The following is a 27,185-nucleotide window of genomic DNA, read 5'->3' on the forward strand; positions in this document are numbered from 1 at the left end:
CTTGGGAGGGCTACCTCAAGGCAGGTGAGTGGGGGGCAGCCAGCCTCGCACGTGGCTTTCCCGTTCAGGCAGTGGCAGGTTTCACAGCCCATCTGCCACTCCGCACCAGCCTGTTTGGGCAGAGAAAGGGGGTTAAAGGGCGTGCATGGATCTTAGGTGACGCGTGGCATGCTGTGACCTCCCTGAGAGTCTGTGGACAGGGCCAAGGCAGGATGCGAAAGACCACACCCAGTGGGAAGATCTCCTGCACCGGCCCTGCTGCAATGGGTGGGAGGTCTGCTCTTGCACCATTTCCGTTGATTACACCTTCTGCAGCCAGGACTGTGCCATAAAAAGTATGGGGCCCTCAGAGGACCCGCTGGGGTCCCTCCGGAGAGGGAGAGGGAGGGGGAGGCCTGCCACACCCTTGCCCCTCCCAAAGTATCGATAAAAGTGCCGGCTGTTCTGGACCCGTGCTTCCCTGTCCATGCCTCCTGCACCTTTTGGTGGGACACAGAATTCACTCCGCCTGGTTCTGGACACAAGGGGAAAGGCTTCCCCCTCCCACATCCCTCCCCATCAGGATTTGTGTTTCCTGGAGGGACCTGAGCTGTGGTGGGGGGGCTCAGAGGGTCTCGCTTCCTTGGGAAGGCCCCTTCAGCTGCCCCACAGGGGCTGGGAACAACATGGCACCCAGCTGAGAAAGAGGCTCTTGCTGAGAAGCAGCCCCCCCCCCCGCCGCAGTTCAGTGCCCATCCATGGGCTCGGGGCCGCCTCCCCTTCCCTGGAAAGGTGGCTGCGGATGAGACCCACCTGGGAGAGCTGAGGCGCCTCTTGCGCATGTGCAGGAACCAGAGGTTCAGGCATCCCTCGCCCTGTCCTCACACATGCCAGCATGCCCCCGCACACTCACCAAGTAAACCTGGCCTCCGTGCTGACACTCACAGTGTGCAGCCACCACACACTGTCCGCTGCCATTCCGGTAGTGCCCGGGTTGGCACACGCAGCCCCCCTCGGCCCCCCTGCTGCAGTTCTGCGGGGGATCCTCGTAGATTTGGTCACAGCTCCGCTCACACGGGCCTGCAGAGTCGGGCCTGAGCCAGCGTTCTCCACCAGGGCAGACTGCCTCAAGGAGAGATGAGTGAGGGTTGGCAACTGCCCAGTTTCCTCCTGGCCAGAAGGCGCCTCCCTGCCAGGCTTGCAGGGGCCTGGTGGCTCTTCCTCCCTCACAGCCTCCCCTCCCATGGGGGAACAAGTCACTCTCTCTCACCACAGTCTGGGAGGGAACACGGCTTCTGGCGCAGGGCAGGGCCTTCACATTCGGCACCTCCAAACAGGCGCTGTCGGGACTGGTGCCTCCGCGAGATCTGCTCTCCGGTGCCACACGTCACGGAGCATGAGGACCAGGCTGACCACTCTGCCCAAAGGCAGGGCACTGTGGAAGAAAAGAGGTGTGGCTGGCAGGGCGGGGAGGCTGGTGGGGGAGAGGCTGGGCCCAACAGAATGCAGGGAGCAGCCGGATACAACTGGACGACACAGTCCCTGCAGTCACAGCGCCCTACCTGGCAACAGCCCCTTCCCTGGAGGGCCTCCCCCTCCCTCTGCAAGGGGGGGAGTGGAGGGGGGGGGGTCCGCAGAGGTCGTGAACCTGATGGGCAGCCCTTGGAGTGCAGGTGTGCGTTGGGGGGGGGTGTCCTCTGGAGACGCTTACCATCACAGGCCTCCTGGCTGCAGCTGAAGGCGCCTCTTTGGCAGACGCTGCAAAGACAGGCGAAGTCAGGCCCTGCACAGCAATCCCCCCCCTCCATCCCGTGGTCCAGGCGGGACAGGAGCACTAGAAGAGCTCAAGCTGCCCTCTAAGCACCGCCGTGCCAAACTGGGATGGCGCAGGAGAGTCTTTGTTTCCGTGCAGCTCCATTTAAAGGGGTCTTTAGGAAACCAGCCCACGCAACAGTGGCTGCCAGCGACACACTCAGAACCCAGCAGATACCGACCCCAGTGACACACCCAGCAGGTGGCTGGCCCGTCCGGTGGAGGCCAGAATGGGAGTCCAGCCCAACCTCTGACTCCCGCTCAGGCCAGAGTTCTGGAATGACTGTGCACGGGGCAAGACTCGCCCCACCTCCTGCCCCGGGAGCCCCACGACCACGCTACGCCGCTGCCCCTCCCAATCACCAAGAATACTGAAAGCAGGCTGGGAAAGCTGGGAAAGGTGTAATTTGGGAGATGTATTTAAAATTCATCATTTTTAAGCCTCCAATATCAAGTTGGTTAGCGGGGCAGAGCGGGGGTGGGGCAAGTAGGTATCTCGCCTCAGGCACCAGAAACCCTGGCACCGGCCCTGCTAGCAGGACCCAGGCCAGGCCTTGCCTCTGTTCCAATGAAGTTCTGAACTGTTTTGGGACTGCGTGTGGTGGACTTATTGCAAGCTGCACGCCTGTTCAGTCTTCCAGTTCAAGCCAACTATAAATCCAATTTCCGGGTGCTCCCCCTCCCCTTGCACACCTCCCAGCTCTCCTTCCTTGGCCTGGCTTGTTCACGGCAGCCAGCAGCGCCTCCCCCTGCTCACCAGCTGTTGCACTCGTGGTGAATGATGGTGCCTGGCAAGTACTCCTGGGCCCGCTCTTCTTGAGACAGGTTGGCAGCCCAGGGCAACGCCGATGCCGGGCTGAGAGAGCAGCGACACTCCTCCGCAAGAATGCACGCCCCGTCCTGCATCACCTGCGGGCGGAGAGGAGGCTCAGATGCAGCAGGCCCAGGGCAGGGCAGGTCTGTGCCCCGCTCGGTCCAGGCACACTCACCTGGCCAGAGGGGCAGGAGCAGCCAGGCTGGCATTCCTGCCGCAAGCACTGGGTTTCTGGGCGCAGGTCAGAGCAGGCTTGCGGGCAGGCGTTGGCGCAGCTGCTGAAGACTTGGAGTCCTGGGCATTCTGCATGGCGGGGAGAGGGATGGGTCAAAAGAGGGGCCCAGAAGAGTGGGCGGGGCTTGGGAGTGCTGCCCCTGCCTCTTAACCCTCCTTTTTCAGTCCCCGCTCTTGCCCTGCTCCTGGCCGACTGACCCAGCTACTCTGACACTTGGGGAAGGGGCTAAGTGTGCAGTGAGGCCACAGGTCCTGGTCTTGTGAACACGGCCTCGTTTGGCCCACTGGGTTTCAGTGCTGAAGCTCAGTCTTTGGGAGAGATAAAAAACCGACAGCCACTCTGAGACTGTGCAAAGTGCCTCTTCCTGAGTGCTGCTCAGTCTCCAACAGCCCTGCGTGTCTTAGCTGAGGGGGATGATTTTTCTGAGGCCTCCGGAAGTTTGGCTTTGCTTGAAAGTGCTCCGGCAGGCAGCAGCTTGAGGTTAATCTATCAGTGCACTTTCCACAATGTGGGTAGCAGCAAAGAGGACCTGCGCCGGAGATGCTACTGGGTGTTCCTAACATTGGTGGCCTGGCCTGGCGTGGCTTCACAGATCTGCACCAGCCTAAAGTGAAACGCAGCCTGAATCTCTGGGCTGTGAGGGCTGCATTCTAAGAGTCCCACTACCCCGTGCGGGTGTGAATCCCAGTCCACGTGAGAGAGACTCCCTCTGCCCTCCCGTGCATCCAAAGCATGCCTCCCGCCCCCAGCGCCGCAGGACCCCAGCTGGCCACGGCCCTCTGAGCGGCCCTTTGACTGCCCCTCCTGCAGCAGCCCCAGAGTGCTGCGGGGCTTGCTCCCTGGGCAGCTCACCTGGGGTGCAGTTGTGTGTGTTGCACGGCTGGTGCTGCAGTACTGGGAGGGGGCACGGCTCCCCCGAGGAGGCCAGCAGGCTGCGGCTCCTCTCGGACACGCCTCCACCACAGCTGGTGCTGCAGGGGCTCCATGCGGACCACTCGCTCAGGAGGCAGACCTCTGGAAAGGGGGGGGGAAGGTCAGGGCGGTGCTGGAATGGCCCCCTTGCCTGTCAACACTGCGGATTTTGGAATGGGGGGGGAGACACTCGTCTCTGTAACGGCTGATGTTCAGTTTCCCCTGAAGAGAAAATACTCCAGGAGGAAATAAAGAAGGTGGTAGAACTCTTTTATAAGAAGCTTTACGGGAAAATGACTGTCCATTCAGAGCAATAAGAAGCATATTTAAAGAACACGGGACTGAAGAAATTTAAGGAAGAACAGAGAAAATTTTTTAAATGATCCAATTACTATGAACGAAATAGCATAGGCAATTAAAAGACAAAATAAGGGAAAATCTCCAGGACCAGGTGGCATCCCAGCTGAATTCTACCAATGTTTGGAAGAGATCCTAATTGCCCCATTCAAGTGCTTGATGGAAAAAATATGGGATACAGAATCCCTACCAGAGACTTGGAAAGAAGCCACGATTTCACTAATACCAAAGGAAGGAACGGATTTGAAAGAAATTAAAAACTACAGACCAATCTCACTGTTAGATGTAGACTATAAAATCTTTGCAACCATACTCTCATGGAGAATGAAGAAAATATTGGACCAGATGATCCATCAAGACCAAGCGGGTTTTCTAACAGGAAGACAGACTAGCCACAACATAAGAAAAATATTAAATATCTTGGAATACTATGAGGCCCACCCAGAAAATCAGCTAGCTCTAATGTTTCTTGATGCGGAGAAAGCTTTTGACAATCTTAACTGGCAATTTATGTTTAAACCAGGGCTTTTTTTCTGGGAAAAGAGGTGGTGGAACTCAGTGGGTTGCCCTCGGAGAAAATGGTCACATGGCTGGTGGCCGCGCCCCCTGATCTCCAGACAGAGGGGAGTTTAGATGGTCCTTCATGCCGCTGTGTGGAGGGCAATCTAAACTCCCCTTGGTCTGGAGATCAGGGGGCAGGGCCACCAGCCATGTGACCATTTTCAAGAGGTGCCGGAACTCCGTTCCACCGCGTTCCAGCTGAAAAAAAGCCCTGGTTTAAACAATTAGGAGAGATGCAATGTGGAGAAAATTTTCTTAGAATAATCCAAAAAATCTATGAAAAACAAAAAAACAGAATGTTAGTTAATGGCCAATTAACAGAACCAATAACAATCGAAAAAGGAACAAGACAAGGCTGTCCACTACCACCTCTTCTGTTCATACTAACATTGGAAACACTTATGGATAAGATACGAAATTCAGATGAAATTAGAGGAGTTAGAATCAAGAAGCAAGAATATAAGGTACAAGCGTTTGCAGATGACCTAGTCTTCATTTTAGAAGAACCTTTAACATCAATCCAGGAGCTCCTGCAAGAAATTAAGGAATATGGTGCCTTGGCAGGCCTAAAAATAAACACTCAAAAGACAAAGCTCCTTACAAAAAACATGTAGAAACAGCAGATGGAAGAACTAACTCAAAAATCACAACTTGTATTTGAAAAGAGGATAAAATACCTAGGAATCTAGATGACTAATAGATGTAGTTCTCTGCATGATGATAACTATATGACATTAATAAAAGCAATTTAAAAAGATCTGGAAAGATGGAAAGACCTGCAGATATCATTGCTGGGAAGAAATGCAGTGATAAAAAAGAATGTTCTACCAAGAGTTCTATTCTTGTTCCAAAGCATACCAGTAGGGGTACCCCAAGCTTTTTTCAAGGAACTTAACCAGGCCGTACAGTCTTTCATTTGGCAGAATGAAAGACCACGAACCAAACTGAAAGCGTTACAGGACACAAAAGAAAAAGCAGGTTTTGCCCTACCGGACTGGGGGTTATACTACAAGGCCTGTGCGTTGACTTGGCTGAGAGAATGGATTACCCTGGAAAACGAAAGACTTTTAAACCTGGAAGGACATGACTTATTGATGGGCTGGCATGCATTTCTCTGGTATAAAAAATGGGAATACCATAAATTCTTTAAAAATCATTGGATAAGGAAGGCATTAGTGATGGTGTGGGAAAGAATAAGACCCGTCTTTTATGAGAAAATCCCTTTGTGGGTCTCCCCAATTGAAGCGTTTACACAACCTAACTTGAAAAAAAGAGGGGAAAGCCCCTACCTACGAGGTACTGTTGAAACCAGGTGGTCTATTAAAAAACCCAAAAGAAAGGACAGAGTTAGATGCTGAGTTGGGATGGTGGGGCCGGGCACAACTGGAATCTAGATATAAAAAAGACAAGGGAATGGGGCTTCTACGAAAAGGATGAGAATATCGACATGATAATGTGTGGTGCCAATGTTAAAACAATAAAGAAACTATATAGTATGCTTTTAAACGCAAAATTACAGGGGGAGGAAGTTAAAGATACCATGATGAAATGGGCAGAGAATGTGGGACGCACAATTGACTTAGAGCAATGGTCGCAAATGTGGAAGGGCAATTTAAGGATGACAAAAGCAGCCTCTTTGAAAGAAAATATTTACAAAATGTTTTATAGATGGCATCTAACTCCTATTAGGATAGCCAAAATGCCTCTAAATATGTCAAATAAATGTTGGAAATGTGAAAGTAACCCGGGCTCATATTATCATATGTGGTGGACATGTAAAAAAGCAGCAGAGCTCTGGAAGATGGTCCACAAAACGACTCAACAGATTCTTAAGATTTCATTGCCTTTGAAACCAGAACTCTTTTTATTAAACCACATGTTGGTTCCAGTTAATAAAAAACAAAAGCATTTGATTTTGAATATAATCACAACAGCCAGGATACTATATGCAAAACTTTGGAAAACGACAGCCACCCCAAGGCAAGAAAATCTGAGTGAAAGGATTCTTGAGACAGCCGAAATGGATAAATTGTCGAGTCTATTGAAAGAGATGGACAATGCAATATATAATGACATTTGGGACCCATTTTATAGCTGGATACAGAGGAAATCTGAAGAAACCTAGCATTCAGTTACGATGAAGATTTTTATGGATATTATTTAAAATGAAGAAAAATGTGCAAATAAGCGGCTGATCTGCAGAACACTGAAGAAATATATTAGATTGTACAGTGCAATGTATTAGCGATATATAATATGAATTTCTTTTTCCCATCCCCTATATTCTGTACCCCTTATCTTTTAGTAAAATAAAAATGTGTGTGTGTGTGTGTGTGTGTGATGCCTGGGCATTGAAAGGCCTGCAAGGTTGCATGGGGCGGGGGGGGGGGGGGCGGGAATCCGGACTTCCCTACCTACAGGGCAGCCATCTGGGCTTTGCTGCGATTCTTCCCAAAACTTCTCAGCAAAGCACGTTTGGCAAAGATGGAGAAATGGAGATGAGATGCATGGATGGGGGAAGAGGGGGAGAGCCCTGAACGCAGCAAATCACGTAAGGCCTCGGTCTCCCATCAGGAAACGGAGCTTAGAGCAAAGTGCCCACTACTTATGGGCACCTGGAGAAACCCTCTCCAGCGGGTTGTACACCATGCTGCCTGGTGTGCTCAGGGTAGGGTGGGCACTGCACACTGCAGCCAGTGAGTAGCTTTCACTGGCAGAACATCAGACGGCAGAGTCTGCATTTCTGGGGGGCAGAATTTGGGATATCCCCATGTGGTGGAATCTTTTAATACATAGAGAGCCAGTGTGAGATAGAGCAGGACTCTAACCTGGAGAGCCAGGTTTGATTTCCCACTCCTCTGCTTGAAGCCAGCTGGGTGACCTGGGGTCAGTCACAGCTCTCTCAGAGCTCTCTCAGCCCCACCCACCTCACAGGGTGATTGTTGTGAGGAGAATAATAACATACTTTGTAAACTGCTCTGAGTGTGGCATTAAGTTGTCCTGAAGGGCGGTATATACATTGAATGTTGTTGTTATTGTTGTTACAGCCCACAGTATGGGGAAGAAGGCAGTTTGTCTTGCCTGGGGGAGAGAACAGAAGCTGCAGATCTGGCAGTCAGTGGGTCAAGGCATTATCAGGGGAAGGATGGGGCAGGTATCATGTCAGTGGTGTTACAGCTATGGTCACAGGATGCTCTCTGTCACTCGCTCTCGGGAGCTCTCGGTACAAGGAATGATGGTCCAGAGGGTAGGGAGCCCGCTGCACTGCATTCCCTCACCCTAAAGACAGGAGGCTGGCACTCACCAGGACAGGGCTGTGGGTTGCACTGGGCCGTCTCCTCCATGGTATCAGCTGTGCAGGCCGCTCCGCCAGGGCTCCGGTGGCAGAGGCGGTGTCGCAGAGAGCTCCCTCCTCCACAACTGGCTGAACAGGGGCTCCAAGTGGACCATTCCCCGTAGGATGGGCACTCCTGCTCTGGGCACGCAAAGGTGCCGTTCACACAGGTGCTGCAGAGGGAGATACAAGCCCACCAATGGCACACAGCCGTGGTGCTCCCAGCTCTTCACAATGCAGGACTGGAAGAAGCCTTCAGGGCTCACCCATCGCCTGTCCAAAGCGCTGGGAGCTTCTGTTGCAGTTAATGGATCACAGGTTATAAAAAGCATAAATGGTGTGTGGACATTCCAGTGGTGGCACCCTCTCATCTGCGACCCTTACCGGCCCCCTGGATCCATGGCACAGGGCAGCCCTTAGGGGAGTTGGAGCTAGTGGCCCAAGAAGCCTCTGGGCGGCTGAGGCACAGAGACGGGCGTGCCCAAGATCCCTGGGGAAGTCCGTGGCAGAGGCCAGGTCTGAAGCGGGGCTTTCTTGGCCACTCTGCTCCACCAGCTCCCCACCAGACACGGGAGTCCAGCGCCACCTTAAACACTTGCACCATTTGACTGCCGTATGCAAAAGCTTCTGTCGGAATAACACTGTGTTAGTCTTTAAGGTGCCACAGGATCCTCTTTAGTTTGCTGCCACAGACTTGCCTTTCCACCCCTCCGGAATCTTAATAACATGTTTTTGTTTAGCCGGTTTCTTTTAAACTGCCCTAAAAGGGACTTGAGGCACCTCCGTTCACGGCACAAGAGCTGAATTAAGTCTAACTCTTGTGATTCTGTTACGTTCTTTCTAGCCCCTTGAATAGCACGAGAGTCCCGTGCCCACAGCTGGGATCAGCTCTTCGCCTGGCTCTTACCAGTTGTGGCACCCGAGCAGGGCAGTCTGCCCAGGAAGGTACTCCAGGGTGCCATCGGCCACGGGGAGTCCGCAGGGGCACGTGGGGATCGGCACGCACGCGCTGTCCAGCAGCAGCTTCTCTTCAGGGCACCGGCAGCCTGAGGGGAGAGGGGAGAGGGGGGGAGGGACGAGCTGGGCGCAAAGGAGTGCAGCTTACCCCAGGGTTCAACAGGGGGGTTGCTGAAACGGGGAAAACGCAGATATGGTGGGAACTGGTTGCTTTCCAGCTGTCAAACTGTGGTGGCCGTTCCTGGAACTGCACACCTCAAACGTAGGAGCCACGTGCCCATAATATGCGTCACAAGTGCCTTATGGAACTCACTGCCACCAAGTGTTATGGCAGCTCCAGCAAAAGGTAGGTCTGCAAGTGGCCTCTCTCTCTCCACCATGGCCAGAAATGCAGCCTCCGAAGACCTCTGGCTGCAGGATGTAGAAGGCGGGCACAGCAGCCAGCGGAGGTGGCTACCACTTCGGGCCACTAGCCAAGCATTCTTAGGCTTGCAGAGCACGAGGAGGAAGCCTGAATGGCTGGAGAAGGAAGGAGACGGCAGGGGAAAGGCTCTCTGGCCACGGGAAAGGGAGACAGGACTCGGCCCTTGTTTGCTGGAGGATGCTGAGCACCTCACCGCCTTCTGGTTGGAAGTGTCCAATGGGGCAAAGACTGAGGCTGGAAGGGGGCGCTAAGCAGGCCTCACAGCACAGAGAAGGCCTTAGTCCAGCTGGGAAGAAATCAGTGACTTGGGGTGGGGTGTGGGGGGGTACCTGGCTTGCATTCTCCTTGCAGACACTCCACGTGCTCCCAGAGGTCCGTACAGCTTCGGGGGCAGCCATTGGCACAGACTGGGTCATGCGCCTTGCCCCGATCCTCACACTCCTCTCCTAGGAGCAAAAGAAGCCAGTGAAAAGGCTGGGCGGGGGTGGTGGGGGGTGTCAGTTCAGTTTTGCTCCCAGTGCACTGCCCAGGGGGAAGGAAAGACCTGGGGCTCCTCAGATAATGTGTTTGATGAGAATACATCGTTTGCTATATTATACGGTAAAAAAGAGCAAGAATCAATTAGTATCTATAAGACTAACAAAATTTGGGGTTGGGTATGAGCTTTTGTGAGTCACAGCTCACTTCTTCAGATACTGTGACTCATGAAAGCTCATACCCTAATTTTGTTAGTCTTATATGCTGCTGGACACTTGCTCTTTTCTACTGCTACAGGCAGACTGTTGGAAGAGGAGGATCCTGCGCTGTCCCTCTTCTCAGGTTTCAGAGGAGGACAAACCAAAGAGTTAGAAAGACAGAGAGGTCAGGGCACTCTGTTTACTGTTTACTATGCTCTGACTGTCCTTTAACATGCAGATTGCGACTCTCAGGATTCCCTCCTCCTGACTTCCTCCCTCTCCCTCTCCTCTTCCTGGCTTGGTCCCAGGCAACACCTCTCTCCTCCTCCTCCCTCCACCTTGGCAGCATGGATGCAGGCCTCGCCTTGCAATCCATGCCCATCCTTAGACTAGATAGGTAGTTAGGATCTGTCTCTCCCCCAGTGGAGTATAATACCAAAGAATCCACCCCCCAAGCAGCAGTTTTCTCCAAGGAAACTGATATCTGTGGTCCGGAGACTAGTTGTAATTCCACCTGGCAACTCTACCCCACCCAGTCCTAGGAATCACCCCCAAAGGGTGGGAGCAAAGGCCAGTGGGGCAATTAAGCCCAGAACCCTAAGTGGGGAAACTGGAGGAGGAAGTGAGGTTGGGCGTTGCAGGAGATACGGGCAGCCGGGTGCTCAACCCTCTCTGGGTCCCAAGTGGCGAGCTGGTTGAGCAACTTACCTGGGCAGGCAGCGGTGTTACAGCTCTCGGACTGAGAGCGTGAGCCCTGGCAGCGCTCCCCTCCTGCTGGGTGGCGGACAGACCGCCATCGCACACGGAAGCCCCCACTGCAGGGCTCACGGCACGGACTCCAGGGACTCCAGTCGCTCCACAGGCAGAAATCTGGCAGAGAACACATCCCAGGAGAGAGGAACTTCAGCCGGGCAGCCAGCCAGCGGGGGCTCGTGGGGCTGATGTAGCCCACTGCCAGGGACCTTTGGCCCATTTTATAGATTATCCTGCCCAATACAATCTTGTAGGTCCCACTGGGGCCCCCTCCTGGGGGGGGGGTTGCTTCACTGCAGGCGAAGCTCCTCAGGTGCAAGGGACCAAGATGGGATTAGGAAGAGAGGGAGGGGTCAAGTCAGGAGCCAAGATGGAGCCGGGAGCCGGCCGTGACCTAGAGTGGAGAATTCCTGCCCTGTGGCAACTCAGAGCCACCCTCACCCGGCCCAGTCCTCCGGGGAACACCCAAGGCACCTTGGCAAGCGTGAGGGTCTGGGCACAGGCGCTCCTGTTCAACTTCCGCCAGGCACAGGGTTGCCTGCCCCGCCCAGGGTTTGCCCGTCTGGGGGTCCAGGCACACTCGGTAGCGATGCTGCACAGACACCAGGGCTGAGTGGGGAGGGTCCTCTCCGGGCCGGTGGGGGTGCTGAGCCAGGAGGACAGAGGTGGTGCTGGGGCTGAGGGCCGCCCAGGGCAGGCAAGAGGAGCAGGATGTCCACTCCGACCAGGAGCTGAGCGGAAGAAGCCCTGGAGGGAACAGGAGGTGTGTGAAAGCAGCCCTCCGATCAGGTACAAAGCAGGTGTGGGTGGCTTCTGTAGGGAGCTCTCCTTGCTGCTGTGAATGCACCAGCATCTGCAAGAACAAGGGGCACCCGCACGGAAGATCTCCCGCCGTTTCCTGGCCTTTGCCCTCAGTAGGCTCTCTTTTCCATGCTTTTCCAGTCTATTTTGAAACTAGTGATACTTATATTTCTATAGCATCATAAGGTTATAACAATATATTGCAGCAATGTACTGATTCCTATCTTTCATTTTTTTAAAAAAATCAAGTTTCTAGCCCTTTTGGTGGTGGAATTATAAGAAGAAATGTGTGCCCAGTACCTTTCCTCTTATAACTCTGCAACCAAAAGGGTTAGGCACAATTTTTTTAAAAAAATGAAAGCTGGGAACTAGTCGTTTGTTGCAATAGATGATTCTAATAATATAACACTTTCAGCGGAAGAGGCAAAATGGCCACCACACAGACAGCGGTGATGGTGGGGAGGGCCATCAGGTGGCAGCTGACCCCTGCTGAGGTTTTCAAGGCAGGAGACTCACAGAGGTGGCTTGCCCTTGCCTGCCTCTGCAGCCCTGGTCTTCCTTGGAGGCCTCCCATTACTAACCAAGGCTTACCCTGCTTGGCTTCTGAGATCTGACAACACTGGGCTTGCCTGGGCCATCCAGGTGAGGGCGAGCAGCACAAAGACTAAAGGAAGGAGGTGGCTCACGTATGCTCAGGACCTGAAAAGAATGCGCACCTTCCCATCCGCACGGTGTCCCAAAGCTCTTTGACTGTGAACTTTCCAAAAGCTCGTATCCAACCATGTTTGGGAAGGATCACAGCAAAGCAAGGGCAGGACAAACAGAGGAGAGCACCCGACGGATGCTCCTGAGAACATCGCGGCAGTCAGGGAGCAGGGGCCAAGCAAAACCTCCATGTGGAAACAATGCCGGTGGCAACAGGAGCTTGGAGTGCTAGAAGCTGGCAACAGCAGTTCTTCTCCTGGGGTTTAGCCACGTTCATATTTGGGGGAGGGGTTAGGGGGGTTAAAAAAGCTCTCATGTTCTCTGGTTGTAGCCCAGTCCAGTCCAGACTATTCATGCATGCAGAGCTGATTCAAATCCAGGATTCAGTTTGTGGCATGTCGCAAGAAATTCTTGCTTGCATTTGTGCTGCATCCCGTACATTGTGTACACCAATGCGACCAACATGTGCAAACTTCTTCATGCACCAAGGCTCTGACACACCCAGAGAGGTTTATTAAGGATGCCCTCTCATTCTGTACCCACTGCAATCACTGCTGATATCAAAACCACTACACTGTGTGTCCACATTATCAGATGTGACATTCAGCTAGGAGTGAGCAGAAGACACTCCCAAACACCAAACAACAGAAGTGTGCTTCTGTGTGAGGCAGGGATAGAAGATACTACATCCGGACCTCCCTGCTGCTTGCAGCTCTGGGTATAAATCTGCCCATTGAATGTAACACTTCATGCATCTGAGGAAGGTGGCTCTCACTCACAAAAGCTCCTGCCAAGATGAATTTGTTAATCTTTGTTATTTTGTCTGCAGCAAACCAACACAGCTGCCCCTCTGGAATCTGCAAAGAGGAAAGTTACGCAGGGGAATTTCAGTTTGAAATTCAAGTGCTGTGATATTTTGAAATTGAAGCACACACAATTTCTTCTCCAGATTTCAAATGTATTTCAGAACTATTATGAAGGTACACACAGGGCCGGTGCCAGGGTTTCTGGCGCCTGAGGCAAGATACCTACTTGCGCCCCCCCCCCCCCCCCCACTAACCAATTATAAAAAACAGAAGAAATGTAGGAAAAATGAAAATTGCAAAACTTAAAACTTTTTACATTTTTAATTTAATTTTTCTTAATTTAAATTTAAATTTTTAAATAAGTGTGAGAATAAATAACAATAAATCTTTTGTTTTTCTTTCTTAAACAGGAAACAGATAACAAATCACAAATAACTTTGAATAAACCTGTGAACTGTGATGTCAAAATTATGTCTCTTGCATGTTTTCATTTCAGGCACGTCAAAATCTCACTTTGCGTGCCTTTTCTCTTGCAAGGTTTTCACAGGGCATGCAAGGTTCTCTCTTCCTCATTTTACATTTTTATCCTCCCAACAACAACCCTGTGAGGAAGGTGAGGCCAAGTGAGAAAGGTTGAATATGAACTGACAGTAGTCTGTCCAAGCACTTTGATCTCCTGGACAGTGGCAGGAGTTTGCAGAAGCATAAATGGCACAAGGAACAGAATGGTTTGGCAGAGACAGCACTAATTTATACTCTGCTACTGCCTACTGGCTGTTGGCAACCAAAGCTTTAGGAAAGTCCAGGTTTTAAAAGGTCTGCCTGTCTCTCCTTTGAGCAAACTGGGGGAGCAGCATCTTGTCACCTACCATGTCTTAAACACCATAAATAAAGAAGGTTGTCCAAACACAACACAGACATGGAAACCCTGTATTAAACATGCTCACCCCTTCCAATTGCATGCCTTTTTTTTCCTGGCAGGATGAAAATGGGGATGTCAGGAGATTAGGAGGAGGAGGAGGTCAGCAACCTGTGTGTGCGTTCTCATAAAACTATTTTTGGAAATTTACTTTGCCTGGATTCTTCTTTTGCTGTGAATCACCAAGAGAGCTTCTATCCAGGTTGACATTAAGGTGTCATTCTAAGGTGAAATTTTGTTTTTTAGCACATTCATCCTTTTGTACAGCAGGAATGCAAGGGAAAATATGAAGGATGGAAATCCCATACATCTTGCATTGTTCCACCTGTACACTGAATGTGAATGGGAGTGTCCAGAAATGCTTTACAAGCTGTTCATTACATCAGGAGCAGAATCATCCTGCTAGTTCAACCCTGGGCTGCAACACAGACAGATAATAAACTTTCCAAATATGCTCACGCTGTGCTGTGCCTGATCCCCTGCCAGGCCCCACAATGCAGGCAGGTCCCGTCTCTTGCAGAAACTGCAGACTTTCCCTGCCCAACCTCTGCCCTTCGTGCTGCTAATCAGCCCAAGAGGCCAGCACGCGCTTCTGCTTGGAGGGGGGGCAGGGCTGCTGCGGCTGTGCCCCAGAGCTTCTGCCAGCCTGCGCGGCGCGCGCACCGGGACGCTCACAATGAGAGCGGGGCGGGGCGGAGCAGGGCTCCGGTGCGTACACAAACACCACATGGAGAGCCAGGGAGGGGATTGGCTGCCAGCCGGGGAGAACTGAGAGGCACAAGCAAACGGCATGAAGCGTCGCTGGCTGCTGCTCTAGTGCTGGGTCAGGCTGAGGTGTTGTTGGAGGCGGGGCTGGGGCCAGGCAACGGCGCCTCCTTCGGAAAGAAGCGCTCGCGGCCATCGCCTACCCCGCCTCTATTATAACGCCGGCAGTGGGTACACAACACATTAGTTGTAGATTTTCCAGGCTGTATGGCCGTGGTCTTGGCACTGTAATTCCTGACGTTTCGCCAGCAGCCGTGACTGGCATCTTCAGAGGTGTAGCACTGAAAGACAGAGATCTCTCAGTGTCAATGTGTGGAGAAGATGTTAGCAGGTAATTTATATCTACTCAGGAAAGTGGGTTTGGGCTGAGTCATCCTGTAAGAGTTTCCCAGGGTGTGGAATGCTAATGGGTGGATGTAAGATGTAGAGCATAGCCTAACTCAAACAGGACACAGTATCTTATTCCAGGACACTAAAATACTGGACAACACATCCAACTACTTTGTCAGATTGCACAGGGAAGCCACTGAAATCCATAAGCATAAGCACAATTTCAACAGGAAAGAAGAGAGTTTAAGACTGAACAGGGCATGGTTTCCAGTCCTGAAAAACACCAGACTAACAAAATACTCTACACCCTACAATAGCCCTGCTGAGAAGATTAGCATATCAACCACCAATCCATATGCAAAAGAACCTCCTCAGGATACAGTGAAGCCTCCCCCCATTAGCATTCCACACCCTGGGAAACTCTTACAGGATGACTCGGCCCAAACCCACCTTCCTGAGCAGATATAAATTACCTGTTAATATTTTCTCCACACATTGACACTGAGAGATCTCTGTCTTTTGGTGCTACACCTCTGAAGATGCCAGCCACAGCTGCTGGCGAAACATCAGGAACTACAATGCTAAGACCATGGCAGCCATACAGCCCGGAAAATCTAGAACAACGAACGTTCTCCGGCTGTGAAAACCTTTGACAATATATTGTACACAAGACACTTCATCTGAAACAGGCCTTGAGCCCCTGGGAATGTTTCCAATGTCTGAGCTCACCTCAGAAATAACAAAGGAGAGCCCTTTGAGCATGTGCAGAGTGCACCCTCTTCCTAAAGAGAAACCTGGAAACAGGAGGGCAGGGCCCAAGGCTGAAAACCTCCTCTTTTAGACATGCTGAGTGAAAGCAGCGATGTTCAGAAGGAGCCATGCCTTGATGGGATGTGCCACTTCAAAGAGGAAGGAGGTGGGGCAGTCACAGAACAACTCATCTCGGGGGCCTTTGCGGTGGGGGAGCAGGCTGCAGCCCACAGCACCAGTTCCCCTTGGCTCTGGCACAGGGGCAGTGAATGGAGGGGCCGGCTGGCAAAAGGGGCAGATTCTCTTACCTTGGCAGCCTTCACTGCTGCACTGGAGCTTCCCCTGCTGGCACAGGCTGCAGAGAGAAAGCAGTCAGTTAGTGAAGCCCAAATGCAACCAGGAGAGCCCCAGGCCGGCAGCAGCAGAGATCGCTCGGCACTCCTTCCCTCTTGCTATTTCACAGTGGGCAAGCGTTCAGCCCGAGGGCCACTTCTGGGCGTCCGACTACTTTGGAGGGCAAGCTGACACAGGAAGCAAGAAGAGCCCTGACCGCAGGGGGCTCTGACCCTAGAAATCTAGTTGGGAGACACAAATCTTGCTCTTTTTCTTTATGTGAGAGAAGATAATTCCAGGGTGTCGAATCTCGCAAAAGATAACGATTTCTGCATTTGCCCAGCATGATCATGAATCACAGGAGGCATCCACACATTAAAAGACTTCTAGTCCCCTGCAGCCCTTCGAAGTGGAGCCGTGACCGTGGAGACTCTGTTGAGCTTTCACTGCAGACATGATGCTTGCCAGGGGTGGAGAACACAGAGCTAAAGGTCTGGCCTCTCGCTCCTGGGCACCTTCCCTCTTGCGGTTCCCAGCCCACCCTGCAACTAGAATTGCCTTCTCCAGGTTAGGAAATTCCTGGAGATTTGGGGGTGCAGCCTGGGGAGGGCACGGTATAATGCCAGAGAGCCCCCTTCCAAAGCAGTAATGTTCCCCAGGGGAACTGATCGATGTTGTCTGGAGATGGGCTGTAATGCTGGGAGACCTCCAGGCCCCACTTGAAGGTTGGCAACCACACTTGCAACCCCCTGGATTAACCCCCGCCCTTCTTACGAGCCGCTGTCATTGACCCACCATTCCTTGCATCCGATCGAAACTGTGCCTCCTGCTGCCAGGTACACGGGACCTTCTGATTGGTTGAAGTGAAGGCAGCCACACTGCGAGGGCGGGACACAGGCCCCGTTCTGTTCCACCAGCCCCTGGAGTGGCAGAAAGAGAGGGGTCCAGGTGGCTTCTCCCTGGCTGCTTGGTCATCTGGGTCTCTGCAGGGAGGGGGCGCTTTCCCAGCGTTCTCAGCCTGGGGCTCTTGGATGCAAGTGGCCAATGGCAAAGAGCAATGGCGTGGGATGGAGAGGGGGGGCCGGCAGCGTCCTGTTGGTGCAGGCCTCCTCTTGACACAGGGTAAACTCAGGCTCTGCTCCAGCACCTATTTCCAGTGCTCTCAGCAAAGTGTTTCTTGTTGGGACAGGCAACTCAGCATGCCTTGGACACTGCAGGGGGCAGCATGTCTCTCTTGTGTGATTATGTTGTTTTCCTGGTTAGCAAGTTGTTTCTCTTTGTCTAAGGTGGGAATTCCTCCTGACTCCTCTCTCCCTACTTCCATTGAGTTTCTCTCTCTCTCGCCTCGTGGCTATCCAAGGAGGAGGATGCATCTTTTTAGAGTTCCTACTATGAAGGCCCAATCCACATACCCGCATACAAGCGTGGTGCTGGGACAGCTGGCCGTGCCAAATAGGGACAGTTTACTTTTAGACTAGGGTTCATTTGTTCTACAATTTAATTGCCTGAGGATTAATTATTGCTCATTGGGGAAAACGCTCCTCCTGACTGGGTACTCTGCTACCAAATGAAATATAACTATTTCTAATATTTCTGAGTATGTGCAAAGGGCACCCTGTCCCTCACCATTACATGACTCCAGTGGATCGACACGCATGTGCGCTTAGGGGGCGGGGCTTCCAAGCCAGAAGTGTGGTTTCCAGGCAGATCTGGGACCAAGGTCCTTTCTATCTACAAATTAGCTGCAGCTCTTAGGGCCTGAATGCTGGCAGGGCTTCATCCACATCCCACAGCAGGGAGTTCCACACACCCTGGAAAAGCAGCAGTAGCCCTGACCTGTGGGCAGTAGCAGCCAGGCAGGCACCGGGGAATATCCTGGCACAGTTCTGGATGCTGCAGGGTGGAGCAGAGGCTCTCGCAGGGGGAGCCACACTCCTGGAACGCAAAGGGTGCCTCGCAGCTGGACTCTGGAAGAAGGAAGGGCAGGCGGGGAAGGAGATTAATGCTGGATCCGGAGGCATAGAGGAAGGACCTCATTCCCACATTCTCTGCCAGAGCGCTATGAATGAGTGTGGTGCGTGGCCCCAGGCATGCCTGCAGGGTCTAGGCAGAAACTGGGCGTATGCCAAGGTTTTCTCCGTCACCCCCTGTGGGCAGTCCCTGCAGACTGTGGCCCTCCCTGTGCTTTGGGCCAAGCGGGGAGTTCTACTTCGGCCTGCTTTATCTCAGTCATGTGAGCGAGGGGCCAGGAACACAGAACGCCCCTCCCCAGCGTCTCCTCCCTGTATGCATCTGGGCAGGGGGAGCCTCTCTCACCCGAGCACTGGGAATAGTCACACATGCGGAACTGTCCGTCCAGCCCCACACAGGGCTCCCCGTCCACTCTGGATCCTCGCTGGTTCCGGTATCGCTGCTGCACCAGGAAGCTGCACGAACACCCAGTCCACAATGTCCAGGAACTCCAGGGACAATCTGGGGAGAGGAGGAGGAGGAGGAGGAGGAGGAGGAGGAGGAAGAGCAGATTAGAAGAGGGCCAGCCAAGGGAGGGGGTGGGATTCCAGGCGATTAAGAAATTATTGTATTCCAAATGCAAAAATAAAAAAGGATAAAAGGCTTATGGGCCACAAATGGCCCAAGATAGTAAGCCTTAAAAATGTCATGGTTCAGGCAGGAAGCTGTTGGGAGATGGTAGACGGTTAATGCTTCTGTGTCCCCCCCCCCCAAAAAAGTGCTGGATACTTCAAAGGCAAAAATACAGCCTGTTTCGAGGGGCCCTCGATCTCTGCCCCCGTGCCCGCCCCCAAGGCTTAATCTGAGGCAGAGTTAGAGTTGCCAACCTCCAGGTGGGGCCTAGAGACCTCCCAGAATTACAGCTGGTCTCTAGAGGACAAAACTCAGTCCCTTTGAAGAAAAATGGCTGCTTTGGAGGGTGGACTCTATGGCATTGTACCTGGCGGAGGACCCTCCCCTCCCTAAATCCTGCTTTTCCCCGGCTCGACTTCCACATCTCCAGGAAATTCCCAACCCAGAGGCTGGTGACCCTAGACAGAGATGAAGCAGAAAGACGGCCTTCAGGACTGGGGTTCAGCCCTAGAAGCTCAGGGGGAAACCAGAACGTCTCTCTGGCGGGGCAGCCAGCCTGCTGAAGCGGAGGGCTGCCTGAGATCCACACCGCACGGTGCTGGCATAGAGAAGGGCTGTTATCCTGGGGCAGGTGCCCTGAGAAAGCGAACCCTGAGGCTGGATGAGGAAAAGGGCAGCTCAGGATCCCTCGCAACTCTGCCTACCTTCGCATGCCCGGAGATAGCAGGCCTCCACTTCCTGGCGGCTCTCGTTGCAAGGGGCTCCAGCAGCCTCGGAGGGCAGGCAAGCACACTCCCCCGTACGTGTGGCCAAGCCGGTGCCGCAGGACCTTGAACACGGACTCCAAGGGGACCACTGGCAAAACTCATCACCTGGGGAAGAAGAGCAGGAAAAGCGGCAGGTAAGCGAAAGCAGCATTTCTTGGGCAGGTAGGAATAGGTCAGTCTGTTGCTGTGCAAGAGAATAAACGAGGCTTGACTTGCTCCAAGCTTTTTTGTTTCCACCCCTCCTCCTTCCTTTCTTGCACGGGCATACTGCCTCCGACCATGGAGGTTCCATTGTGCTGAGGTGCTAACGGCCAACACGGCTGGTCCTGGTCTCCAGGGAGCGAGACACTTCCCCTTGCGAAGCCACGCCCGCTGGTGCTGCTTCCGGAACTGCCTGCCTGTTATTAATTGTGATCATCATACCCGTCTGCATACCCCATTTTCCAAGAATGATCAAAGCAGCTTATCAAATCAATAAATCGCCACCACAATAAAACAGATGATCATTAAAAATACTAAAGCAAGGGTCTAAGTGGAACAGGAAACAAAGGCAAGTGGAGGGGCGGTGGGAGCAGGGAGGCAACGTGAGGGGGAAGCCTTGGACCCTATGCCCTCACCCCGAGCCCCTTCCTCGCTCCTTTGCACCTTCTCTGGCTGGTCAGATATGAACTGAGCACTCCCGCCCCGGGCACTGCATCTTGGTCTTGGTACAAAGTGGATCATTAAATAAAGAAGAGTCTTTACGCTCATCCTCACTTGTGCCCACTTACGCCCTCACCTGGGCAAGGCAGGGCAGTGCAGTTCTGGGCCTGCCTCTCAGGGCCAGCACAAAGTGAGCCGTTGTTGCGTGGCGGGGGGTTGATGCATGCCCGAGTCCGGATGCGGGTGCCGCGGCCGCAAGTGACAGGGCAGTCAGACCAGGGTGACCAGGGGGTCCAGGCTCCGTGCACTGTCGGTACAGAAGAAACAAGCGCCATCCAGGGATCCACGTCTTCATCCCAAATACCTTCCAACTAGAGGCTGGCAGCCCAACCTGCCACCGTCCATTCCAAATCAAGGTGTGAGAGGCAGAGTCTCCTTCTACACTCAGGGCCTCCCTGCCTTGTTCGATTGCAGGCCGTCTTGGTCTCCCCGTCGCCTGCCCCTCTGATTCCTAGGCCCTGAGTGAGGTTTTCCCTGGCATGCTGTCTCCTTTCCTGCATAGAAGCTGTACTGTTTGTAAATATGCCATGACTTCCTCCTGCTAGGTCAGAATGTTTGTGAACATTCTGTGAATATATGAACGGAGCCTCATAGGGAGTCAGGTCATCTAACTGTCTAGCTCAGCACTGTCTATCCTGGCAGGTGGCACCTCTCTCTAGGTCTTTCCCAGGACCAAGGACTACACCTGGGTCCCTGTGCATGTAAGGTCCTGCTTTCATGTGACATAATGGGCCAAGAAGGCTTCCCAAGAGAAACAAACGTGCTTTTCTGACTCTGGCCCCCTAATGTGCCACCAGTGCTCCAACTACATCGTGCGCTGATGCCACCGCCAGAGCCGCAGAGCCAGCTCACCTGCACATGCGATGTCCATGCAGTAGACGCCCTCCGGGGTGCAGATGCTGGGAAAAGGGGCAAAAGAACAGCATCAGTGCCGAGGGTTGCCGACCCCTATTCTGGCCAAGCCAGGATCTCTGCTGAAGGGTGGCTGCCCAGCTCGGCCCAAGGCAAAAGTATTTTCTTAATGTGGAGGGGGCATTTAACAGCCTGAGTCACAACCTGCCAATTTCGATGGAGCTATTGCAGGCATTCTGGGCTACAGAAGCCCCTATGCTGCCTGCAGCTGGAGACACACAGAGGAGCCCTGCAGGGGTCCCCTTGCCAGCAAGCACGAACCATTGCTGGCACTCTCCCAGAAGCCAGGTGCTGCCCAGCTGCATCTCTTCACCCTCGCGCAAACACAGTGGAGGGCAGGGGCCTGGGGCACAGGGGCGGGTCTGCAGCTGCTCCTTCAGGCACTCGGAGGCCCATGAGCCAGATGTGGCTGTCCTGCAGCGGCAAGAGAAAGAGGGAAGCTCCCTTCATTTCATGCCAGGGCAGGGGGCAACAGAGGGCCACAGTGACTTTCAAACAAGAGTGTGTGGTAGAAATTCAGCAGAAAATGAAACGAGAGAGAGAAAGAGAGAATGCTCAGTGTACAACAACACTGCTGAGCCTCGTCTGCATTATTGCAATAGATTAAAAAAAACATGAACCCCCCCCCAATCAAATGTTAAACTCCTCGATAAATGTTGCCATTTACCAACTCTACCCTGGTAGTCCTCTCATCTGTTGCATGTCAGAGACCCTAGCCCAGCTCAGCAGTTATCCTCCCCCTATGGAGGGTCGGTGCCCCCTCCGACTGGGCCTCTCACTGACTGTTCTTCAGAGGGGGCCATCACAAGCAGACCTCGTCTGCAAGAGAGCGGCGGGTCCGCTCCCCGCCCCGCCCCGCGCCCCCTGCCTGAAGCCTGCCAAGGGCCTCACCTGAAGCGGGTGTGTTGGCCGCTCCCACAGGTGGTGCTGCACGGGGACCAGCTGGACCAGAGGCTCCAAGCGCAGCCGCCAGGCAGGCAAGTGTCGTTGGTGCAGAGGAGCCGGCCTTCGGTGCAAGAGCAGTTGCTGCAGCCATCGTGGTGGAGGCTGCCTGGAGCCCAGCTGTGCCCTTGGGCATCCGTGCATTCGCAGTGGTCAGGAGAGAGGCAGGCCCCATCCTGCTCCAGCGTTCCTGGGGGAGGGGGGAGGGGGAAACCCTTCAGGCCACAGGGAAGGGCTTCAGCCCAAACCCTACAATCGTTCACTGGAGATTAGCCACGTAGCTTGGAACTCCCTCCAGTTCAGCCCCTGGCCTGCCAGAGTCCACATGGCGTTACCATTTGCGTGCGGGATTAAGGCTAGGAAGAGCCAGGTTCGAATCCCTACTCGGCACAAGGCTCACCGAATGACCCTGGGCCAAGACCTCTCTCGTGGTCTCTCGGGGAGACTGCACTACCTGTCATTTGCCAGAGAGGCCCCTTTCTGCATCCTGGCCTCCTCACAGCGGAGCTGTGTGGTCACTGAACTCATGAAGCTGCCTTCTGCTCTGCGAGACCTCCTTTGGGCCATCTGCTTGGCTGCCCCTCTCCAGGGTCTCAGCCGGGCAGACAGAGGGGTCTTTCCCGTCCCCTGCTCTTGGATCCCTCCTGTTGGAGATGCTGCCAGGGACTGAACCTGGGTCCTTCTGTGTGCAGATACTTGACCCCTGAGCCAGAGCTCCTCCCTGAGAGGGAGAGGGGGGCCTTTTCTGCAGTGGCACCGCAACTCTGCCCTCTTCACTTCCGGCACCAAGTGAAAATCTCTTTTCACTCTGGACTTTGAGATCTGCAGACATACATTGTTACAAGTGGGCTTTTAAAATCTTCTTCCTTTGTGGATTTTTGTGTGTTTTCTTGGCTGCTGTCGGTCTGTTGCTGATCACGTTAGCTGTTTAATTGTAGTTTTAACTGCTACATATTTTGTCTGTAATTATCTCAAGTCATGATTGATTGGCCAGCCACTTAGTAAGAGTATATAAGCAGGACAGGATTTTCTTAACAGGTTCCCAAGAGTCTGCCCCCAGAAACACCTCCTGCCCACCCCAAAGCCCCATGGGAAGGTGGCTGGCCTGGCCCCTGGCACTGGGCAGAGTACGGCTCACTGAGCTTTTCTACCCTCAAGCAGAAGAAGACGCGGAGGAACGTGTGCGGAGGCACAACTCACCGTCAGGGCACCGGCAGCCAGGCTCACAGGCCTCCCCCTCCTGGCACACCAGGCCTTCCTGGAGGTCCCAGCAGTGTTGTGGGCACTTATTGGCACAGTCTGCCCGGTGCATCCCGGAGGGGCAGCGCTCCTCTGTTGGAGGAAAGCAATCATTTTTCTGGCAGCGGGACTGGGGCAGGGAAGAGAGGGGTGGCGGGGGGACATTCAGAGCCACTCCCTGCAAAAGAGCTGCTTAGCTCGTAGCCAGAGTACAGCAACGGCAGGTGTCGGCTTGTCGGCTTCCTCCTCCTGCACTGCTGCCAGCCAAATCCGAGCCACTGGCTCGGATTTGGTTGGTGGCTGGTGGTGGCCCTGGAGGAGGAGGTAAGCCCGTTGCTGCTGGCCAGGCCCAAGTGCCGCAGGCCCTAGAGTGCAGCCTGAGCGCCGATTGCTCCTAGGGTTCCCGACTCTGGCTTGGTAATTCCTGGAGATTTGGGAGCAAGGCCTGGGGAGGGGGTAATTGGGGATGGGAGGCAGCCCACCAAGGACGTGAGCCTGCTCTCTGAAGCTGCCGTTTTCTACGAGGGAACTGATCTCCCTAGTCTGGATATCAGTTGTAATTCTGGGAGAACTCCAGGCTCCACCGGGGGGGGGGGGGTTGGTAACCCTACTTGCTCTTGGTTACCATGGGTAAACCTAACTAACCCACCCTGCTCTAATGCCTGGGGAGGGTCCTCAGAGACACTCTCCCCACTTACCACAGGGCTGAGGGTTGCAGACCCGCACATGGGACTTCTCGCCGGGACAGGGGTGTCCTCCGTTCTTGGGCGGGGGGCTGGTGCATGTCCGTGTGCGCACCGAGCGTCCCCCATCACAGCTGCGGTCACACCATGACCAGGGGCTCCACTTGGACCAGGCACCATCCACTGCAGCAGGGACAGAAGGGAGGGAGGGAGAGGCCATGCAGCTGGCGACTCTGGGCCTGGAAAGCGTGTGGAGCAGCCAGGGAGCCAGGCCTGGCTCTGCCCACTGAGTGCCCGTGCAGCACCCACGGCACAATGTGAACCAAATGCACAATTGAATGGAAGATGATGCGGAGGGAGACTGAACTAGTGAGGGCTGCTAGCCAGGAGCGTGAAGCAGAATTTCCAGAGGCGGGTGGCCTCTCAAAGGATGCTGGGAAGCAGAGACCAGGACAGCTCCTGCCCCTTTGCCCGATGTGCAGATTCTTCGAGGGCAGGAAGCACCTGCTGGCCCAGAAGCTCAGAGGTGCGCTGGCTGTCTGCAGGTATTTGAGGGGGAGGCAAAGGCCCCTAAGCATGAGCTGGTCGGGAGGTGCATTTAAATCCCACCTTTACAGGCCTGCAGGTTGCAGAAACGCCGCTCCGTGTTGGCCACAAGGATGTCCCGGCACCAATGTCCCCCTTGCCCAGGCGGGTTATAGGTGCGCAGCCGCCATTGCTGCCCAGCCCCACAGCTGCGGGAACACTCACTCCACGAAGACCAGGGATTCCAGGTGCAGTTCACACCCAAGCACTCCCCACCCTGGCACAGGGGGGTGTCTGTGGAAAGACACACAGAAAGGAAGACGGATGGGCCGTAGCTCCGAGAGGCATGACAGAGATCCCAGAACACCCTCCTGCTAGAAGAGAGTGCTCGGGCAGGGCTTTGTTTCCAGGGAAAGAGTGCCCAGGAGTCATCATAACCCGTTGCCTAGTCAGCAGTTTATGCCACCTCCCCTAAGCCCTTCCATCAACCTGCCTCCACACTTGTCAGATCAAATAGCAAGCCAGTGTCCCTGCAGTGTCGATGGAGGGAGATGCGCACACATCATTCACGCATGCTAAAATCCCAGCGTTGAAGACCCCAGGACTTCTCACCTGTGCACTGGGGCAAATTGCACACTTGCTCCTGGAACGTATCTCCCGTACAGTTGGTCCCTCCTTGACAGAACCGCATGCGGGTCTTGAGGGCCGGCAGGTCTGGATCACTGCAGGTTTTAGAGCAGGGTGTCCAGGGTGACCAGGGGGTGAACCTGTCCTCTTCGGAGCCTTGGGAGAAGGGTGCGGGAGGGGCAGGGAGACACAGGGAGTCAGTTCCCTAGCTATTCCCCTCTCTGTGGGTTTGCTCCCTCCCCAACGGAATGGGAATCTGACAGATGAAGAATTCTAGGCCAGACTTTGCCTCCGCCCCGTCGCTTGAGCAATTCCCTCCTCCTTACCTGGGATGCCAGAGGCAGGCTCTTTCGTGGGTCCAGCCAGTGCTGTGGGGGAGAATGAAGCCGACTTACTGGGTGCAGCAAACTACAGCAAGCCCCGAGTGCCTCCCTCCTGCCCTTCTATGACCAGCCAGTGGCAGGACCAAGAAAATCAGACACCCCATATGGGAGTGGGGCGGGGGGGGGGATCACATCACCATCATCATCAGCTATTATTTCTAACAGTGCCTAAAACAGGCCAGGAGCTGTAACGAAATGTAATGGCCAAGTCCCCAACTTCAGCCTTCCAACACTCCAGGGATATTTTACATCGACTGGACATCAGTATCTTAATCAAATACCCTGGAAGGATTTTACAGGTCTCTGAGAGGGACTGCTAAGACAATGGCTGCTGCCAGACCCTGGTGGTCTTGTGGCCCCCGTGGCACTACCCAGCCCTGGGAGCCTTGGAAGAAATGGCATTGTGGGGGGGGGGGGAGGAATAAGATTCCTTTCTTGGCCAGAACTGGGCCCCTCTCCCTTCCTGGTTTTGCTGCGCATTCTCCCCTCAGGGCAGCTTGGGGGCCAAGGGGAGGAGTAGGCCTGAAACACAAATTGTGTTGGTGTGTGAGGAGAGGGAAAGCGTGGGCCCTCTCCCCCACGGGCCGTGCATCTTGCCCTGTCTGGGCTGGTGATGTTTCTGCTCAGCAGACGGGAAGCTGCTTGGCTGTCTGTACATTACCCAGCAGGCGGCTGTCCTTAGAGCAGCACACGAAAAGAGGCCCCTGCAAAGCGATTGTCCCTCTCACCGGCAGCCCCCGCCCCCCCCCCCGGCCTGGTGCCTCTTACCTTGGCAGTCTGGCATCTGGCAGTACTTGACGTCAACTCGGGGGCCAGTGCACTCCTTCCCCGTGTTGGCAGGCGGGGGGTTGGTGCAGTCACGTGACCTGGTCATGTTCCCCAGCCCTCCACAGGTCAATGAGCAGGGGGTCCACGGGCTCCAGTGTGAGAAGCCCCCGTCCACGGGGCAGAGGGAGAACACGCAGGTCAGCTGTCCGTTGTGGCAGGAGCTGAGTCAAAGAGCCACAGTCAGGGGGGCAGTGAGTTCTCTAGGCCACAAACACTCCCTCTCACTGCGATAACACCTGGTTAGGCTTTCTGGGGTCGTGAGATATCTCCTGTCCGAAGGAGAATTCCATTCCTCTACAGAATCCACTGCAGGACATGGAAAGAAGCACCACTGCAGGGTCTGAGTCTCACTGGGAGGAAGAAAGGGCTGTACTCAGGGGCAGGGCTGTACTTCTCCACTCAGAGCCAAGCTACAAGGGACGAATGACACTTGCCTGGCAAGTGAACAGACTCGCGTGTATTCCTCCCTGTTCACTTGCCATTCACTTGCGCTCCACTTGATCAAGTGAACAGGGAGGAACACACGTGAGTCTGTTCACTTGCCAGGCAAGTGTCTTTCGTCCCTTATAGCTTGGCTCTCAGTCTTGCTGTCTGAAAACAACTCCTCTGCGCTCCGGTATGAGCATTTTCAAAAACATGTATTTTTCCTCTTTAAAGCAGAGAGCTTGGTTTTGAATAGCAAAACCAAGTAGAGGTTGAAGGAGTAAACCCCCTCTCCCTTTCCTGTTTTGTCTTAAGGCAAATTGACGTTGCTGGAGAATCTGCCATTT

The 27,185-nt window shown here is 54.0% G+C and overlaps 1 protein-coding gene across 1 annotated transcript in view; it reads right to left on the reverse strand.

Moving 5' to 3' along the window:
- Positions 1-27,185, reverse strand: part of LOC129337950 (SCO-spondin-like) — a 131,748-nt gene that overhangs the window by 2,339 nt on the left and 102,224 nt on the right. The window contains exons 82-108 of the mRNA XM_054991976.1: positions 26,356-26,576; positions 25,531-25,572; positions 25,190-25,360; positions 24,662-24,871; positions 24,068-24,235; positions 23,331-23,462; positions 22,080-22,320; positions 21,450-21,602; positions 21,129-21,175; positions 20,353-20,523; positions 19,512-19,679; positions 18,541-18,696; positions 18,061-18,191; positions 17,020-17,144; positions 16,200-16,246; positions 11,290-11,562; positions 10,771-10,932; positions 9,715-9,831; positions 8,912-9,050; positions 7,975-8,177; positions 3,693-3,854; positions 2,781-2,908; positions 2,549-2,700; positions 1,691-1,737; positions 1,250-1,414; positions 893-1,101; positions 15-110 (exon numbers count right to left, since the gene is read on the reverse strand). Coding sequence (XP_054847951.1) covers positions 15-110; positions 893-1,101; positions 1,250-1,414; positions 1,691-1,737; positions 2,549-2,700; positions 2,781-2,908; positions 3,693-3,854; positions 7,975-8,177; positions 8,912-9,050; positions 9,715-9,831; positions 10,771-10,932; positions 11,290-11,562; positions 16,200-16,246; positions 17,020-17,144; positions 18,061-18,191; positions 18,541-18,696; positions 19,512-19,679; positions 20,353-20,523; positions 21,129-21,175; positions 21,450-21,602; positions 22,080-22,320; positions 23,331-23,462; positions 24,068-24,235; positions 24,662-24,871; positions 25,190-25,360; positions 25,531-25,572; positions 26,356-26,576 — 4,036 coding nt within the window. The remainder of the gene's footprint in view (positions 1-14; positions 111-892; positions 1,102-1,249; positions 1,415-1,690; positions 1,738-2,548; positions 2,701-2,780; positions 2,909-3,692; positions 3,855-7,974; positions 8,178-8,911; positions 9,051-9,714; positions 9,832-10,770; positions 10,933-11,289; positions 11,563-16,199; positions 16,247-17,019; positions 17,145-18,060; positions 18,192-18,540; positions 18,697-19,511; positions 19,680-20,352; positions 20,524-21,128; positions 21,176-21,449; positions 21,603-22,079; positions 22,321-23,330; positions 23,463-24,067; positions 24,236-24,661; positions 24,872-25,189; positions 25,361-25,530; positions 25,573-26,355; positions 26,577-27,185) is intronic.

The sequence above is a fragment of the Eublepharis macularius genome, chromosome 11 (genome assembly GCF_028583425.1).
Source record: "Eublepharis macularius isolate TG4126 chromosome 11, MPM_Emac_v1.0, whole genome shotgun sequence".
Lineage (NCBI taxonomy): Eukaryota > Metazoa > Chordata > Lepidosauria > Squamata > Eublepharidae > Eublepharis > Eublepharis macularius.